The sequence below is a fragment of the Halichoerus grypus genome, chromosome 3 (genome assembly GCF_964656455.1).
Source record: "Halichoerus grypus chromosome 3, mHalGry1.hap1.1, whole genome shotgun sequence".
Lineage (NCBI taxonomy): Eukaryota > Metazoa > Chordata > Mammalia > Carnivora > Phocidae > Halichoerus > Halichoerus grypus.
Window position 1 is genome coordinate 55838760 of NC_135714.1, and position 20617 is coordinate 55859376.

General features: G+C 38.1%; 1 protein-coding gene across 1 annotated transcript; it reads left to right on the top strand.

Annotated features, from left to right (window-relative positions):
- Positions 1 to 15476: 15476 nt before the first annotated feature.
- Positions 15477 to 18272, top strand: ENAM (enamelin). The gene has a single exon (XM_036108821.2). It carries the CDS (start codon positions 15492 to 15494, stop codon positions 18270 to 18272), a length of 2781 nt encoding a protein of 926 aa, XP_035964714.2. The 5' UTR covers positions 15477 to 15491.
- The last annotated feature ends 2345 nt before the right edge of the window (positions 18273 to 20617 follow it).

The following is a 20617-nucleotide window of genomic DNA, read 5'->3' on the forward strand; positions in this document are numbered from 1 at the left end:
AAGGAGCTAAACTAATCTAAAAGTACAGCCTACTGATAGTATGACTGATCCAGGGACAGATCTTGGAGTTCCCAGGAGGCTTGATAGCTCTTTTTCCAAAACCACTTTCCTCAATCAGGTATTTCATCAGAACTGAACTGCAAATATTTTAGGGTTCTCTTAGACTGAAAGTCCAGCCCACTAATATTCTACTCTACTGGGGGAGGATAATATCATATGCTTGGGAAAACAAATAGACAGGTTTTTGTTAAAGAAACTAAAACACTGTGAAGTCTAATGGCATTCCCAATGTCCCAGGGTTGGTGAGTCATCAATCAAGAACTAGAAGCTAGAGAGTGTGACTTCCTGTGACTTTTCTCCACAGTTAACATTGAGACACCAAAATAGGAATATTGGCAACCACTGTTTTGAAAGGAAAAGCTAGAAAACTCCATCTTCCCACTATTGCTTCAATTCAGGCCAAGGCAGCACGGAGTGGAGGACAGAACAGGGGCTCTGGAGCCAGACTATCCAGCTTTAGATACCTACTGGCTGCGGAACCGTGAACAAACTATTTAATCTTTCTGCATGTTGGTTTCCTTGTAGTAAAATATGTGTAATAATAGAAGCTATCTCATAGGGTTATGGTGAGGAAAATAATGAGTTAATCCATAAAAGGTGCTTAAAACAGCTCTCAACATACACAGGAAATGGTCAACAAATAAATTATTTCTACACTGAGACGAAATCACAACCAGCTTATAGGAGGTGTAAGAAGTAGAAAAACATTTAACCCATATGAAGGACTTAGGCAGGAGTCAGGTGCTGTTCTTAAGCACAGTGTAGACGTTACTCAGTATTCTGAACCCCAAGGCCTGTGTTCTTAGCCACTGGGTTACATTTTCTTCTCCGGGTGAAGAGGGAAGATGGAGAACAAGATAGTCTACCCTCGATTCCGAATCATTTTAAAACTGATCTTGAGTACCTACAAGAGAGTTATGACTCAGAGCTCCAAGAAGTAAACACTACCTCTGAGGGTGGTCCAAATAAATAACCATCCACCAGCAGGAACTCACGGACATCCCAGAATAACTTTGTCTTTGCAGGCCAAAAGCCGGACTTAAACTGGATAAATCTGATCAACTTTATGATCCCGTTTCTTTTTTTCTGTATTCTATTTATGTACATTTCATTGCTCCAGGGGCAGTGGATGGTGGGTGGGGAGGGGGGACTGTATTTGTTTTCCATTTTTGCTTTGTTTTGTTTTTTAATGAATAAGCATAATGAGAATAATGAATGAAACATTCCTCAAAAAGTCTTCAGGAAATATATCAGTGGTCAGTATTAAAGCAGCTATTAAGCAATATCTAATCATAATCATGGATAACATCTATCTATCTATTTATTTATAAGATTTATTTGAGCTCTATGCTGTGAACTTTAAAGATTTTTTATTTATTTATTTACTTGACAAAGGGAGACACAGCGAGAGAGGGAACACCAGCAGGGGGAGTGGGAGAGGGAGAATCAGGCTTCCCGCGGAGCAGGGAGACTGATGCGGGGCTCAATCCCAGGACCCTGGGATCATGACCTGAGCCGAAGGCAGATGCTTTACCCACTGAGCCACCCAGGCGCCCCTATGCTATGAACTTTAAATGAATTATCTCACTGAATTCTTAACAAACCAATGAAGGAAATACTATTATTATCCTCCACTTTACAAATGAAGAAACTGAAGCTTAAAAAGATTAATTCAATCGACCAAGATTTTAAAACAAGAAAGTCATGGAAGTTGGAAGTTCGAACCCAACGCTGAGTTCTGACTCGGAAAACTTGCTACCCTGGTGTCTTGTGCAGAACGAGTGGGCACTTAAGCTGGGGCTTCACATGAAGAGGCCAGTCAGGAAATGTTTGTAGAATAAAACACTATCAACCATTTAATCTGTGAGAGTTCAACAGCAACTCTTCTTCTCCTACGACAGAAGAGCGTCTCACTTCTGTCTCATGTTTAGAGCCTGTGGATATGCTACATGAACGGTTCCAGAGAGAAGTGAAGGTTATGGGTACTTAGAAACTATGTGGCCACCAGTAACGAATTCCAAAGGCACTATTCATCTCAAGTGTTTCATTCACTAATCCTGCAGTGTGAGAGTGTTCTATTAATAGTAATCCATAGAACTTCAGCTCCACAGTTGTGCTTAGAGGAGGATCTTTTTGTTCTGAGAACTATGACTGCCTTTATTCCTTGACTCCTTAGTAAATCATTACAAGGTATAATATTAATGATAGTAGAATTAAAATAAAATAAATTAAAATAAATCATTACAAGGTGTAATGTGGAACCATGTACTGATCTGTCATTGATTATCACCCCATGCCTACTAGGTGCTAGGCCCTTGGCATGCATTATTCAATCTACTTCTTAGAAGAAACATATAATCCCCATTTTACTAAATGGAGAAACAAACAACTGGATATTTGTGGAAAGTTTAAACTCAGGCCTGCCAACTCCAAAGCCTGGCCTCTTTCCACCATATCTACAGTAAGAAACCGAAAGACTTTTCTGTTCCTATTGGCTTCACATCTAGGACAATGAGAGAATCTTAATAATTGGAGACAACAACAACACAAAAAAGTGGGGCAGTCAGAGACCTTTGGAGGATATGGGCTCTCCTTCAGGGAAAAAAAAAAATGCATTTACACCCAAACACATAAATTCTTATATACAATTTCATACATTTACAAATCCCAGTTAAGAGGTTAAGAAGACTGGTTTTATGGACAAGAGGGGGAACACAGAGAAAAAAAAGAGGAGAAACACTAAATTTTTTTTAAAAGCCAAATCATTAACATGTTCACTAGTAGTTGTAATTGTTTGGAGGGAAAAATCATTTATAAAATCAGCAGAGATGATTGGAGTCAAAGGAAAGGTCACAAAGGACTGGTTTCAAAATATTTTATCAAGTTAAGCACTTCTTCAGTGTTTTGAAAGAAAAAAGAGACTTGATTGTTTCCTCAATCCTACCCACCACTACTAAGAATTCCCATTCAATAGCTCAGCTGGATATTTAAAACATGAATTATTTCACAACCACTAACCAGCCTTGTGGCAGAGGGAACAAGGGTAAATAAAGAAAGCAGCCAAAAGTAGGGGCACCTGCCTGGCTCCGTCAGTAGAGCATGTAACTCCTGATCTCAGGGTCATGAGTTCAAGCCTCACATTGGGCCTAGAGCTTACTTTAAAAAAAAAAAAAAAAAAGTGAAGTTTAGTGTCACCTCGAAATAACCTAAATGGCTCAGGCCAACATCAAAACTCGTCTCTCTGTGAAGGGCGCAGGCAAAGGCCAGCATCATCCAGCTTCAGGATCCCCATTTCACCTACATGAATACACTGTCCCCTCCATGTCCTACCACTTGCAAATTCATCTCAACATACACACAGTACAAACAGCATTAGAGCTGCTACTCACCGTCTACAAAATCAAAGACACATGGGCACTTGCAGCAGATAGACTTGTACATCTTGGAGACAGACTTAAAAGATCTTTAGAACTTCATTGAAAATCAAATATTCTGGTGCAATTTTATTCTTTGTGGTACTACATTCAGGGAGATGGTGGGGGGGGTGCTCAGAAGTTATTTGGCCCAAGAGGGAGGACATAGCACCCCAGGTGCCTTGGAAGAAGAGCCGCGCTCTGTAGAACCACTGCATGAACTGATGCGCACTATCATACCGAGTAGGAACCAGTTTGGGGCATCAAATTCAAACAGTCTTAATTTTTAAATGCCAACAAGAAAATAAGCAAAGATCACCACGACAATTTTTTTTCTCTTGTGGAGCCAGAAGAGAACAGCAGAACCCAAGGACAGCAAAGAGAGCAAAGTTGCTCTCATGAATGAAAAGTAAAAATTTCCCGTTGATTTAGAAGGGAAATCTTTATTATATAAAGTCAGATTTCAAAAAACACCCATCACATAACCCCTTCAGTAAATTCCTCAACTCATCGCCTCATGAAGTTGTATCATCACAAATAGCTGAGAGTTCATTTATCATTTTGCCTATCTGTTCCAAACGCTGAATCCCAAGTGAATCAACTATATTTGACTTCAAAAAGAACACTATGTCCTGGTAGCGTTATGTAATACAAACCAAATGAAGTCACTGAGTTGTCCATGGAGATAACATTACAGCTCATTTTAATTATGTATTAAATAAATATTAATAATATATTAAATTGTAGTATATGTTGGCCTGCATTTCGATGATAATCCATGATTTATCACAATAGGATATAGTTAATATTCACTTTTGTTCCCTAAATATCTTTGCAAAAACAAAGTTTCTATACTTGAAAAACCCCCAAATTCATCAAAGGAAGCATCTTCTAAATCTTACAGCTGTAAGCTCATTTTCCTGGACTGTTATTATACATAATAAGAGACTTGATTTGACAGCTCCTATAATAACACATTATAAATTTACATTGGATGTGTTTTTTTACCTTAAACTCTTGTGATGGCAAAACCATTTTTCTCAAAGCTGATTGGTTGTGCAGGTCTACAACAGAGCTTAAATGTGACCTTGCTATCCCAAGCTTTCTTACAGGAGGAATTTTTTTATTTTAAGCCTTTTTGTTACACACCATGACATCTTCGTGAAGAATTTTTGTTTTATTATTAAGAAATAAACGTGTCTTGCTCCTTGAGATCTCCTTGGCTTCAGCAACTTGTAGTTATTTCCACTGTAGACCAGTAAGAATATATTACAGACAGGCTAACAAAGTTCAAGTAAAAGTTATTTGTTATATATTGGACCTACTAACTGGCATTGGGTGAGTATTAGAGATTATCAGCGTAAATAATATAGTGTCAAAAAAATGAACTTAATTCACAGATATTGGTTGACTTCCTTATTGCATTCTTTGATGTTGGTTATATAGTCATTGTTTGCATACTGATCTTCTGATAAAACTTTAAACTAGGTTTATTTGGTGGATTGTTTTTCTTCTAACTTTTCCAACCTACTTAGATCTCATTTAATACTATGCTTTTGTACATCTCCCTATAGAGCAGTCAAGTTTTATCAACACTGCATTAGAAATATCTCAAAATACCGTTCCTGGGTCATTTGCTCTCTGATTTAGCTTTTACCCTTCTCTTAAAGCAACAGAAGACTCAGCTTGATTTTGAAATCCCTCTAATAAGGCTATGATTGGAGAAAATAATTAACATAACATGCACTGCCTTAGAGCTGAAGTTTTGCTATTCATTTCATTTATTTGTTTCATTTTTATATTTGAGTTCCTTCTCATGCCAAATCTGTATTTTTAAAATTTTGGTGAAAAAATGCTGCTTCAGTATAGGCATGGAGCCCCTCTTCCTAAGCTAGATAATTTGGTGAGTATTTTCATTCACTTTTTATAATACATACAGGTCACATATCAACTAAATATAGTCAGAAGTACATTTGAGAGGGTAAAACACTGTTAAATATGTCAGAAGAAACAAAGATGGGATGAAGAAGTAAGTATTTACAGTCTTTTACTCTATAGCAACCATTATGCATGTTATTTTCAGTTAAAAAAAAAAAAAAAGCTCATCATAGACTTTCATCCAACCATGAACCTCTAGAGATGGAAGGAAACTATCAGTCATCCAATATAATATATTAATTTTACAAAAGAGAAAATGAGTGGCATTTTGTATTGGCAAAACAAAAGGCTACATCTTCTTACTTAAGTGTGTGACATTATCAAGAATCTCAATGAAAGCTGCTACAGAGATTAAATGGATGATTAGGTAAGAGAGAAATTAAACGTCCAATAGTTCCCCAAAATCTTGGGCCCTAATCTTAGGAGGTAGATTTAGAAAGGAAAGCATTCACCAATATTCTCTTTATTAGCTTCCTTGTGTTCTTGTGAGCCTATACTGAAGACATTAGCTTCAGTTGTTATTTTCAATTTTCTACAATGCCATGACTCTGAAAATCTTTAATTAATAGGAAAGACATTTACATATTACTGCTTCCTTTGTTTAATTAAACTCTCCGACTCCTCTGATATATAAAAGGTAATTGACTACACCTATAATTTAGGAAAATGCTGAAGTTTCCTTTAATTATACTGCTCCTACGGGAAGCAAACAGAGGGTGAGCATTGGCTCAAAATACTTCTAGATGCATTTCATGCCCAGAAAAAGGAAAGAGGAACAAAAAAGACTGAGCAACCACTGGTGTCTACATGCTGGTTACTCTGCTAGGAATTGTGCTGGATCTGATGTACCACGAAAATAATTCATTCTGATTAAAACTTTCACTTTCCTCTATCGTATATGCAAATAGAAGAGAGTTTTATTAAGGAATTACGCAAGTAAGTGCTTCAGGAAAAAAAAAACCTTGTTCAAAGATGTAACTACAAGTCTTAATTACACAAGGCTTACATAATTAACTAGAGTGGGATAAATGAAATCCATGAAAACATTCTCAAACTTCACATGTAAATCTACAGTCTTCAATCTTTTCATCTATATGTTTAATCAAAGTCTCTAACAAAAAGAAATACACCTTTGCCTATATTTTTCTATTTCTCTGACCAGCCCTTGAGCAGAAGTGATATTTTAAAGATAAAATAATAATAAAAGCAATAATAATAATAAAAACAATAGAGGAAAGAATAAAAGGGTAGAATTCTGGAATATTCCAGCCTCTATATAATGGAATGTTGTCTATGGCACCTTAGAAAGTAGCTCAAAGTGTTGATTTTGGATTGCACCCTCACTGAAACTGGGATTATTCTGAATGGTGATTATAATCAGACATTACTATGCTGTTCTAAACCAGCCTAGCAACTAGCACCTCAAAATCATCAATATTCATATTGTTCAGGTAAACTCCTAGTTTCTAATGTCATATTCCAGTGCTATGAACCATCTCCCATCTTCTCAAGTATCAATCTTCTCTCTCCCTCCCTCACTTTTATCTTTCATATTTAATCTGACCTTTTCACAGTTTAGAACAGTACGAGGTAATGACTAGTAGTTTCTTAACTTAAAGGGAAAATGGCGGCCAAGGCCCCCATCATGGTCTATTTCTGTGCTCTCCAGCAGAATTATTTCACAGTCCAAAAAGAAAATCTCATTTTGTATTCCAGGTACCAAGTGGAAAAATGAAGATTCTCCTGGTCTTTCTAGGTCTGCTTGGTAATTCTGTTGCTATGCCAGTGAGTATCAAAAATTTTTTAGGACTTTTCTTTGTGTTCTATTGTTGCATAGTGTAGAGATAATTATTGGGTTTATTTCAACTGATGTTCTGAATTTGTCACTATTGTTCTCTTACTTCCAGATGCAAATGCCCCGAATGCCTGGATTTAGCAGTAAAAGTGAGGAGGTATGTATATTAAGTCTCTGGGGAGAAGTTTTCCAAAGCCCTGTCCTGAGAGTCCATTAAAAAAAAGAAAACTTTCTGATATATAAAATTTCTTATGAAAGAGACAGAGAGAGGGAAATTTGAAAGACTTAAACTCTCAAATCAAGGCAAAGTAGTAATTTCCCCAGCATCATACCACCTACATACTTCAATGTTCCTTTCCAAGGTAAATGTGAATTTGGGTTCAAGTACAGTTAATGTTAGCTTCTTTGCTAAGTTTTCAAGCTAGCAAAGGTAGACATTTGTATCAAGGGTTTTTAGAAGGTAGACACATAAGCATATAGTATCTTCTACATGACTCATAGCCAAGATCATTAGCCAAATCCAATATACATCAGAAAGGAGAATCATCTTTTCATAGAATTATCACATTCTCAAATCCCAAACTTCAAAAATTGAGTAGAACATTCAAAAACTTCAAAGTAGACAAGATTTTTACTCTGTTATTCTATATTGATTCCTCTCAAAATAAAATTCTGACTTAAAAATTAAAGTGACTTAGGGTTTTAATTGCACACTTATTTTAAATTCATGCATAACTAGTAAAAGACATTATGACTGTTGTATGTTAAAATCAGAAATTCAACTTATTTCCGGTGATTTGTAGACTGATTAGATAAAAAGTTTTCACTTTGTACCTTTGGATTCCTTTGGTCACAGATCATGCGGTATGGTCAATTCAACTTTATGAACTCCCCACATGTAAGTTCTGCTTTTTACTATTTCTGACAATTTCTTGTTTATATACAGATAGTTACATTATAAGGCTTGTCATAGCTACTAAAGATACCAATAGCTATCCATGTGTTTTAATTACAGTGTAATCATTATAAGAGTTTCAAGGGGGGGAAATCATTTCACCTGTCTCCTTACCCCAAATTTTCTTCTTGTTCTTTACTGTTGTTCTCTTATGTAAATAAAAATCATTTATTAATTACCAACATTCTTTATATCCAAGAGAAATCGGTTCTGGGAAAAGACCACACAACATATAATCACAAATAATGAGGACAAAAAAATAGCATAGTAAATACTCCAGTTGTATGTGTGTGTGGGGGGGTAAATTTTATTTGGATTATCTTGAAAGATAACACTAAAATTATGAAATAAGTTTTTATCTTATTTAAATAAATTTAGGTTATAACTAGCACTAGTGCCAACTCTTAGAAGCAACTAATAATGAATCACGTATCAGTTGGATCTTTTGGCATCATTTTTCTGACAAAATTATATGACAGTACAGCAATACAATATGTCACTTTTACTTTTGTGATGATCATGAGAACCATTGGAGGAAAGATCAAGGACTTCATCAATTTTCTCTTAATCCTTTATTCAAGCCATTCTCTTTGAAAGCTTCTCACCCACTATCATCATCCTTGCCAATTTTCTCTTCAACTATTGATTGGCCCAACTCTTTCAAACTCTCATTCTCGGTTTTAGGGACTTTGCCTGTGATTTGAAATTTTCACCAAGTTAATGATCATGAAATTCTGCATCAATGCAAGATTCACAATTTCACCTTCCATTGATCCACATGGCGTTTGCTCTGTATTTGTGTTCATCACCCAAGAGACAGCAAGAGACTGATTAATGAAGACTGGGGATAGAGACTGGTGTTAAACCGGAGCAGGAATGTTTGAATGGGAACTGACAGTGTAGGAGGTCAATTCATAAATTAACTTTTTCAGATTATAACTACTTTTGCTTCCCTGCCAACCTTGAAATTGTGGAGATTTTAATAATGAAGATGGAATTAATGAAAATTCACCAGCAACCAAAAACCATAGGCACCATATAAGGATGTTCACACAGAGAATTTTTATTCTCTCTCTCTCTCTCTTTCATTGTTTTTCCTGTTTGTCACTCTCACTTCCTTTACCTTCTTTTTTGCTTTCTCTCCTTTTCCAGCCTGTAACAAGCCACAGGAGTTTTGAATTTGACGTCATCTCCTCTGTAACCTGACTCATTCACTTCTTACGTGAGTCAGTGCTTCAGAGTTAGAAAACTATTAGCCAAATTCTTAAAATGAAATTTCTTACCTAATCCTGTCTTTTGCTTTGCTTGGTTGGTTGATTTTCTAAGAGACTGAAATTCATTTCTGTAAGACAACATTTAAAGAAATGCTAAAGATCTTGAGGCTTCCATGGTTGAGTTAAATTTCATAGAATTTTTAAGATCCTTGGCTGAGTTTTAGAGACTAACATTAATGGATGAGGAAAGCTGGAATCTCGGCCCTCCTACAATTTGACTGTTATTTGCTACCCTTGCAGATGGCACAACTGGGCCCCTTGTATGGGAATGGTATGCCTCAGCTCTTCCCACAGTACCAGATGCCCATGTGGCCTCAACCACCACCCAACACAGGCCACCCACAGAAACCCTCATCCCCTTCAGCACCCAAACGCCAAAAGAGCAAGACTGATCAAGCCCCAGAGACTCAGAAACCCAACCAGCCTCAACCAAAAAAGCCACCACCAAAGCGGCCTTTAAAGCAGCCACCACCTACCCCAGCATGGCCAGAAGAGGAAACCCAGCCACCTCGGGTGAGGTTTGCCCAGCAAAATTCCAAACCAGAGTCCATAAATGGCCTTAGAGGGACTGGGAGAGCCATACCCTCCCCACATACACACTTTCTCCAGTGTTTCTCAATACAGGTACTGCTATGTATGAAATTGAATCTTTAGTTTTTACATTCTTCTCAGATGATGTTGCACCACATATTGAAAATTGCCTTGCAAGTTACCTCCAGCCTTTGTTTGATTAAAAATTACCAAAATAGGGGCACCTGGCTGGCTTAGTCAGTAGAGCATGTGACTCTTGATCTCACAGTCATGAGCTCGAGCCCCACATTTGGTGTACAGATTATTTTTTAAAAACTCTTTTTTAATTAAAAATAATTACCAAAATACTGTTGCCATAGAGAGGTTCCTTTTAAAATGCAGAGACATCATGGTATTATAACATGAGCATTAACAGAAGAGTCAGGGAACAGAGATTCAAGTTCTATCCCCAGCCCTTATTTATTGAATGATTTGAGCAGTCCCTTTAAACTTTCTGGGCTGCAGGTTCCCCACGAGTAAAGATATGATCTCTAAGTCCCTTCCAAATCTATGCTTCGATGATCCAAAATACTTGAAAGGTAACACTGCTTCCAGTACTTCTGTGTGGCATAAATAGTCCTGACTTAAAATGAGAAGATGTGCAAATGGTTTCTCAAGATATTATCCAGTGTGGAGCTTCTAAAAAATGCTGTCTCTTCATCAACAAACAGACACTATTTATTATCAGACGCCATTACAGATATAGAGAATACAAAATTGAATAAAAAGACACTCCTGGATCATTTATCAACTAAGAGATTGTGGGCAAATGACTCAACTTCTCTGAACTTCAGAATCTTCAGTGAAAAGGAAATAATGTCTTTGGCACATGTCTTCTGTTTTTTTGTTTTTTTGTTTTTTTAAGATTTTATTTATTTATTTGACAGAGAGACATAGCAAGAGAGGGAACACAAGCAGGGGGAGTGGGAGATAGAGAAGCAGGCTTCCCGCAGAGTAGGGAGCCCGATGCGGGGCTCGATCCCAGGACCCTGGGATCATGACCTGAGCCGAAGGCAGACGCTTAAGGACTGAGCCACCCAGGCGCCCCTGTCTTCTGTTTTTAAATGATGATTCAATCAGTTTACCTCAATAAAATGCACAGCACAATACCTAGAACATAAGTGTTCAATGATACTAATTGTTGTTGTTATTATTATTATCATCTCAGCCCTAAAAAAAAGGAAATCACAGTTTAATGCGAAAGGAGATGCAGACTCCCAGGTATCAAACAATTGTATTTAATAGGTTTGTTTCGTTTTCCTTTTATCCTTCTCACTTCCGCATCATTGTGATTCTTTCTTTCTCTTTAGGCATTCCCACCATTCGGCAATGGGCTATTCCCACCATTTGGCAATGGGCTCTATCAACAGCCACCCTGGCAAGTCCCACATGTGAGTTTTTTTCTTTATACTAGAAGTGAAAAATAATATTAACATGTTATATCTCAAACTAGTATGAGTTCATACTCTCTAAATGGAATGCCATATGCCAATCAGTGGAGAGTATGAAAAAAAAATCATCACATCAGTAATCATGTAGGGGAAAAAATGGTTTCATGAATTTTTTACTTGGACAAATTTGTGACATGAACAGTTGAAATCGCCAAACCACCACTAATAACTTAGTTAATGAATTGATTTTAAAGGACTGTGCTATTTCACTACTATTCCCCACTTTCCTAAGAGGTTAGAAAATACAAAAATTATCTTCATTTAATGTAATGGGGAAATTGAGACAAAATGGAGTTTGAAAATCATAAGATAAGCTATGATTAGACTAAGATCTTTCCATGATATCTTATTATTTCTAGCCACAGATGTTTCATTATAAAGAATCTTGCAAAATAATATGTATGAGAATCTTTTAAAGTTTAAAATCATTAAAATAAAACAATATTGAAATTGCATCACAGGCATTAAAAATATAAATCACAAAATAAACTATTTGAACTAAAGAAAAGTTTAAAAGCCAATTGCTGTTAAACTAACAGAAGCATCAAATATTTGATGACTTTTTATTCAGCTATGGCATTGGTTTTTCTTGTCTATAACTCTATAACCAAGAATCCTTCTTATCAATAAGGAACAATTCACTCAAGGAGTAAGAGTTCCTTACTTTTTTTTTTTCTTTAAAAGAGTGACTTCCTTTCACTGGCCATTCTGAACTCAGGAAACTAAGGCTGTACCAGGTGAAGATTCAAAAAGCAGATAAGCATGATTCTCATGTTCAACTATGATCTCATCCACATAGAACTTCCTTAAGGTCTGTGGGAGTTGGACCAATCTTCTAAACCCTCCCCTGAGCAAACACTCAGCCTCCAAGTTTGATTAGGAAAATAAACCTTGCTCAAATAAAAAAGTTATAGTAATAATCCAGGAGAAATTGTCAGTTTGTCATCCTAAATGTGACATAGACTCTCTAAAAATAGCATCATTGTTTAATTTCCATTATTACATGTTCTAATATGGATGTTTAGATCATAACAGCACTCAAATCTCTCTCTCTCTCTCTCTCTCTCTCTCTCTGTGTGTGTGCGTGTGTGTGTGTGTGTGTGTGTGTGTGTGTGTGTTGGGGGGTGATGGGGTGACTGCTAGGAGATGCAGCCATACATGGTATTCTGAGTAGGATAATCTAGAATCCAGTTGAAGCCTTTGTATTTACCAGTATTCACTGATGGATTATAATTATAAAAATTATAATTAATAGATTGTGAGAGCTAATGACTCAGAAGCTAAAAACGAACAATACTAATACCCAATCACTGACTTGAACTATTTTAAGACGCCATGAGTCATGCAAACAAATGGCAGCCTAGAACCTGGTTTTCCCTTGAGTTCACTATGCTTTTCACATTTCAGAGGGTACCACCAGGTTATGGACGTCCACCAGTCAGCAATGAAGAAGGTGGGGTGAGTACAAGTAAAGCTACATTCCCCATTAGGAATAACAATCCATTAGCCTCTGCTTTTTGATTCCTATATAATAAAAAGGTTAAAATTCAACACATGAATTTGTAGCTCAAGTGCCCATGATATAAGAAAAGGAGCCAGTAACAAAAATAAATGTGATATATCATTTCTCCTCTACATGTACTGAACTCTCTCCCTCCCTCTCTTCCTTTCTCCCCCACTCCCTCACTCTCTCTCTCTCTCTCTCTCCCCCTCCCTCTTTCTCTCTTTTATTCTCTGTCTCTCTCTAAGAAGACTAACATAATAACCTTTGCTCCAGAGTCTTTGGACTCTGGACAGTGGTGGAGTAACTAAAAAGCAGAGAAGGAAGGAAATGCAACCTAGAAAGTTATCCCCAGAAGGGAATTAAGTAATTATCTAACTCCTTCATTGTACAAATAAATTGAAGCCCAAAGAAGATAAATTACTATTCAATTTCAGCCACTGAGTTAGTGGATAAACTGGACCTAGAGCTCTTCTGACACCCTGTCCAATGGCTTCTTTACCACACCACACTAGAAGAGCCAAATGCATGTCACAGAGTGATACACTGTGAAAATATTCTAGCCCCCTGTGTCATCAGAAAAGTCATTATAGTGATTCTGGCATGGGACTCCACCCCTGGAGCTTACTTCCTTTTTTCCCCTAAATATATATGTCCTCAGTGAAATAGCTCTGGGGGATGAGGGGATGAGAAAGGGAGCAAGGAGGGAGTTAAAATAATGACATTGGAAATTACTATGTAATGGCATAAGGTGCTTTTAAAAAGGGGTGCCCGGCTGGCTCAGTCAGAGGAGCAGGCAACTCTTGATCTCCAGGTCGTGAGTTTGAGCCCCATGTTGGATGTAGAGATTACTTAAACAAACAAACTTTTAAAAACTTTTTAAAAAGTTAAAAAGTTTAAAAAATAAAATAAAAATATCCTTTTGAGATTGAAATTACCAGATAAAAATGATTCAGATAATTGTATGCATCCCAGAAACAGGAACTTTGAATTTTCAAAACAATAGTATGAGAAAATAAAGCAGAATGGCCCAGGTAGCATAGGCATGAAAAAGTCTGTTTTTCCTCCTCCTGGGATGTCACTTAGCAGAATGTCCTCAAGGTTCATCCATGTTGTCATATATCAAAGTTTCCTTCTTTCTTAAGGCTGAATAGTATTCCGTAGTGTGTCTTTACCACATTTGCCTTTTCCATTCATCTGTTGATAGACATTTAGGTTCTACTGTGAATAGTGCTGCAAGTAGTAGTTGTGATTTGCAACTGCATAAAGTACAAGGGAGAGGAAATGAGGCTGGATGGAATAGTTGCGGGCCAGATGGTTATAAAAGAATTATTAGCATGCTGGTGGTGGTGGTGGCGGTGGCGGTGGCGGTGTTATATAATGTATAACATTTGTTAGGTACTTACTAAGTACCAGGCACTGAGCTTTACAGATGTTATCGCTTTTGACCCTCATGACAACTTATGAGTTAGATATTATTTTATCATCTTGAGTTTACAAATAACTGATGCTATCATAAATTGAGGTTAGCCCAAAGTCATACTATTAATACTGATGGAACAGGGATTTTTAACCCATATCTGTGTAGAGCTCCACTCTTTAGACCTGCTTTTTATGTTATGCTATGGGGTTTAGAGTTTATCCTGTACGGTAGGGCAACTTTAAATAATATTTAAAGAGGAAAGTGAAGTGACAGAAGTTCTGCCAACCCCCACCCCCAAACTCTATTGTTCTGATGGCAGTGGAGAAACAAGATTAGAGGAAAGTAAAATCACACCCAGAGTAACCAGAAAGAAAACTATTGCAATAGTTCAAGGGTACCACGGATAGAGGAGGAGGGACAGGATGGAAGTTTAGATTTTATAGGACTTGGTTATTAATTGTCTAGGGGAAATAGAGGAGAGTAGAAACCTGGAAAACTGGGTAGATAGTGGTGCATGTTGTTTAGATATAGAATATTGGAGAAGGAAGTTTGGGGGTGATAGGCCCAATTAACATTCAGTTGGAGGTACCTATGAGATCTTTAGTGATGAAGTCTTGCTGCCTCAGCCTCAGGAGAGAGTGTCATGGGCCAGATTTATGGCTTCAGGAGTCACTGGTTTATATCTATATTGAAAACATTGGCCTGCAATAGATTGCTCAAGGCAGGTGTGTAAAATGAGAACAGAAGAATGAGAAGGATAGAAAATGGAATCCTTAAAAAAATAAAAACAAACAAAAAACCCCTCAGATTTAGGATCCAGGCCTAGGAAGAGAAAACTGAGTGGTAACGTCAGAAAGAGTACCCCAAGAGAGAACCAGAAGGGAGTAGGGTCAAGGAAACCAAGGCGGAATTAACTTTCAAGAAAGAAAGCATAGCTAAGGTTTTAAAAGAAGCATATGGTTAATATCCCTATTACACTAAAAAATTCTGAGCAACAGCACAGTGGGGAACAAAGAGTAATTACTGATTTCCATCTTCTTCCCTACAGAATCCTTACTTTGGATATTTTGGATATCAGGGATTTGGGGGTCGTCCTTATTATTCAGAAGAGATGTTTGAACAAGATTTTGAAAAACCCAAAGAAGAAGATCCTCCTAAAACAGAGAGTCCGGCCACTGAGCCCTCGGGTAATTCAACAGGTCCTGAGACTAATTCTACTCAACCAAACGCACCCAATGCTGCAGGGAGTCAGAGCGGAAATGACACCAGCCCAACAGGAAACAGTGGCCATGGCCCAAACACAGCTCAAAACCGGGTTATCTCACCCTCTACCGTTAATGTTTCAGGCCAGGGAGTACCAAAAACTCAAATCACGTGGGGACCAAGTCAGCCAAATATTCATGAAAATTATCCAAATCCTAACATCCGAAATTTTCCTGCAGGGAGACAATGGCGTCCCACTGGTACTATCATGGGGCACAGACAGAATGGGCCTTTTTACCGAAATCAACAGGTTCAAAGGGGTCCTCGGTGGAACTCCTTTGCTTTGGAACGCAAACAAGCAGTTCGTCCAGGAAATCCAATTTATCGCAAGGCTTATGCTTCTACTGCAAGAGGGAATTCTCCCAATCATGCAGGAAATCTGGGAAATGTCAGAAGAAAGCCTCAGGGACCAAATAAATACCCTATGGGAACCAATGTTGCTCCTCTGGGTCCCAAACATGGTACTGTTGTCCACAGTGAAAAAATCCAAAATCCAGGAGAGAAACCAGTAGGTCCGAAAGAAAGAATAGTCATTCCTACAAGGGATCCCTCTGGCCCCTGGAGAAACTCTCAAGATTATGGAGTTAATAAATCAAACTATAAACTGCCTCATCCTGAGAGTAACATGCTAGTCCCAAATTTTAATTCTATTGATCAACATGAAAACTCTTATTACCCAAGAGGAGATTCCAGAAGAGCCCCAAATTCTGATGGACAAATCCCAAACCAGAATTTGCCCAAAGGGATTATTTTGGAGCCAAGAAGAAACCCATATGAATCAGAAACTAATCAGCCAGAATTAAAGCACAGTACGTATCAACCTGTATATCCTGAGGAAATTCCTTCCCCTGCAAGAGAACATTTTCCTGCTGGAAGAAATACTTGGAACCACCAAGAAATCTCCCCATCTTTTAAGAAAGATCCTGGGAGACAGGAGGAACACTTACCTCATCCTTCTCATGGCTCTAGGGGAGGTGTTTACTACCCTGACTATAACTCTTACGATCCCAGGGAAAACTCACCATATCTTAGAAGCAATATGTGGGATGAGAGAGACGATTCTCCCAATAATATAGGGCAACCCAAAAATTCGCTGTACCCCATAAATACTCCAGAGCTGAAAGAAACAGTCCCTTATAATGAAGAGGACCCAGTTGATCCAACTGGAGATGTAACTTTCCCAGGACAAAGTAGATGGGGTATGGAGGAGCCAAGCTTTAAAGAAGGTCCAACAGTTAGGCACTATGAAGGCGAGCAATACACCTCAAATCAACCAAAGGAATACCTTCCCTATTCCTTAGATAATCCATCAAAACCCAGGGAGGATTTCCCTTATGGTGAGTTTTACCCCTGGGACCCAGATGAAAATTTTCCACCATATAATACAGCCCCTACTGTACCACCACTTGTGGAGAGGGGCTATTATGCTAATAATGCTGTTGGACAAGAAGAAAGCACTCTGTTTCCTTCTTGGAACTCCTGGGACCACAGGATTCAACCCCAAGGGCAGAAAGAAAGAAGGCCATATTTTAACAGAAATTTCTGGAATCAGCCAACAGCTTTACACAAAGCACCCCCTAGCCCACCACACCAGAAAGAGAACCAGCACTATCCTAGTAATTCCCCAGCTGGGCTTCAGAAAAATCCAACATGGCGTGAAGGTGAGAATTTGAATTATGGCATGCAGATTACCAGGTTAAATTCACCAGAGGGAGAACATTTGGCTTTCCCAGACTTAATTCCTCCAAGTTACCCAGCAGGTCAAAAGGAAGCACATGTATTTCACCTAAGCCAGAGAGGCCCTTGCTGTGTTGGTGGCTCCACAGGACACAAGGACAATCCACTTGCTCTCCAGGACTACACTCCATCCTTTGGTCTTGCACCAGGGGAGAATCAAGACACCAGCCCTCTGTACACAGAAGATAGCCACACTAAACATGTAAGACATACCATCTCCCCTACAAGCAACCTGCCTGACCAAAGAAACAGCTCAGAGAAAAGACTGCCTGGAGAAAGTCAAAACCCAAGTCCTTTCAGAGATGATGTGTCCACTCTGAGAAGGAACACACCATGTTCGATGAAGAATCAACTGAGCCAGAGGGGAATTATGCCCTTTCCTGAAGCCAGTTCCCTTCAATCAAAGAATATGCCTTGTCTCACAAGTGACCTTGGAGGAGATGGGAACAATGTTTTGGAACAAATATTTGAAGGCAACCAGTTCAATGAAAGAACTGTTGATCTTACTCCTGAACAGCTTGTTATCGGTACACCTGATGAAGGCCCTCAGCCAGAAGGAATCCAAAGTGAAGTGCAAGGAAATGAGGGTGAAAGGCAGCAACAAAGACCATCAAGCATCCTACAGTTACCATGCTTTGGCTCCAAAATAGCGAAGTATCACTCCTCCAGCACTGGAACTCCATCTAGCGTTGGAAGGCAAGGCCCATTTGATGAAGATCCAGTTATGCCTACTGGAAGTCCTAACTCATTGTCTAGGTTAGCTACTGGGGCACAGTTTCAGAGTATAAACGTAGACCCACTTAATGCAGATGAACACACTCCATTTGATTCTCTTCAATTAGGGACCAATCCACAGGACCATGTGCAAGACTGCTTACTACTTCAGGCCTAGGGATTATCGCAACCAAACATTCTTTGGGGAAGGAAAATACCTGATATTCTACAGTGGTTCCCCAACATCCCCCCACCCCTCACCAGACTCAATTAAGTATCTGACCCTCTTAGTGATCCTTAAGTTTTTCCCCATTCCAGCAATAGGAGTAGTGGCCCAGGTGATGCTGATGAGGTTGAGCCTCTGGGGGTTGCTAGATTCAGTATTGTCACTAATTAACACAGACCTTAAAAAGAAGTAGAAAGGCTATGACCTCCATCACCTTGAAACTTGGAAGCCACTTGTCTGGGTTAGTTTCCCTTTGTTTGCTGATTCTTCCTTTTTCTTTCAAAGTTCCATACTTGCAAAATTCTCTGGTTTTGCAAGACAGAAAGGCAGATGAACTTTCCATTTTATGCATGGAGATCTATATATCAGTATAATCCCGATGATTATACAGTTTTTTCTTGTGTTGGTCTTTGTCAGTTTTTTTTCCTAGCTAATATTCTTTTGACATCTTTTATCTCCCACTACTTCTCTCTTTGCTCTATCATTTCCCTTCTTCCTTCTGTGTTTTCTTTCTGTCCGCTATTCTGTATTTAGCTTCCTATTTTTTCTTTCCCATCTTTCTCGCTTTCTGTCACTTTTTACATCCTAAGCTATTATCCATCACTTGTCTTTACCTCTACCTTCTTTGTTATGTCTTCCCCTCTTCCCATCTTTCTGTTCTCTCTCCTAATGGATCACTTGTCAATCAATCCTTTTCTTTTCTTCCCTTCAATTTATCTTTTTCCCTGTTACACCATTTTCATATCTTAAGACCACATATCTCTCTTCCTTTTTGTATCTACTCTCCAAATCCTATGCTAGTTTTTTTGACTCAGTCTAACCATCATTGTAGAATATATTTCAGAAATCGTAGACACTGGTACCTACTTTTGTTTTTAATTTTCTCATGGCCTTTACCAGGTAGATACAGCTTAGCCAGAGGAATACGTTCAAGAAGTGTGGGGGAAGACAGGCTAGTTACCTAGAACTAGCAGCCTGGAGACAAGGCTTAGGAATGTGGGGAGGGAAACACTGCCACACAGGGACTGAGCATCCAGAAAAAAATGTGGGACTTGTCACACCCTATCACCAATTCATACTCTGCAGGACCTAGAGAGTACATTTTAGGAAACACTATCCTAATCAAATAAGAGAAACACTCTATGGTCAGTTTTCCTTAATAGTATAATATAAGTGATTCTACCAGCGTATGCTACTACCAACATAAAGTCTTATTTTTTCATGTCCTGGTAGAATTACTTGCAGACATACTTTCTTTGTATCCTGATTAAATAGTGTAAATTATTTTGTAAAGTAAATGTTTCTGTATTGCCTTGCTAGAATACATCCAGGGGTTTTGTTTTGTTTTTTTGTTTTTAATAATGGCGTGTTGGACTACTATCTGTATATTCCTTCCTAGAGGGGAATAATTCTTGGAATTATCTAGAAAGTTACTTCTAACTCTAAAGAGTTTCTTAGGAGAAAATTTCCTGGGACAGATTTTATAAGAAGATCTCAGAAATTTGAGAATATCTATGTTGAAAACTTCAAGAGGAAAGGAATCTTGTCCTTTGAGTCTTCTGAATTTCTTGGCACAGTGTCTTGCACATAATAGATACCCAATAAATATTTATTGATTGACCAATTTTAAAACGGCTTTCAAAGCTCCCATGAAAATCCTGTGGTGTGCTTTTCCTGTGGGTATACTATGCAGGATACTGAATTAGCCATGTCATACTCTGTAGCTTTAGATACTCAGCCACATTTGCAGAACATAGAATCTCAGGGTAGGAAGGGATCTCAGAGGGAGATGATTTAGGCCATCCACTAGTTGCCAAAATCCCCCCACCCACACTTTTATATTTTAATCACACACTATACAAAACTGTCTCTTAAGAATTATCCTCATCAAAATAAAACTACATTTTTTTGTTTTGCTTTCTTTCCAGTTGATTTTTAATCTAGATATGAATACTTTCTTTGTAAAATCCGCATTTGCTTCAGTATTTCATAAAACATATGAATCTTATAGTTGTTTTGGCAGATGTATTGACAAATCTTTGTCTATGAGGCACCATAGTGTAAATTATCATCTAAGACATCCATAATGTAAAATGTAAAAGCACATAGGACAAAAATATCTATTGAATTTGAGATAGAGAGTGAAAAACCAAGGGGGTGGGGAATGTTCATGTAGAAAATCCCTCTATCTCATCAGCTCGGGTATCCTTGTACAAACCTGGACACCAGGCCTGAGTTCCCTACAGTAAAGTGATTATTCTGTGTGCCATTGGTAATTTATTAATAAGCTCTAAGGT

Coding starts and splice junctions, on each gene's coding strand:
- ENAM (XM_036108821.2), top strand. CDS start 15,492: ATGTTTGAACAAGATTTTGAAAAACCCAAAGAAGAAGATCCTCCTAAA.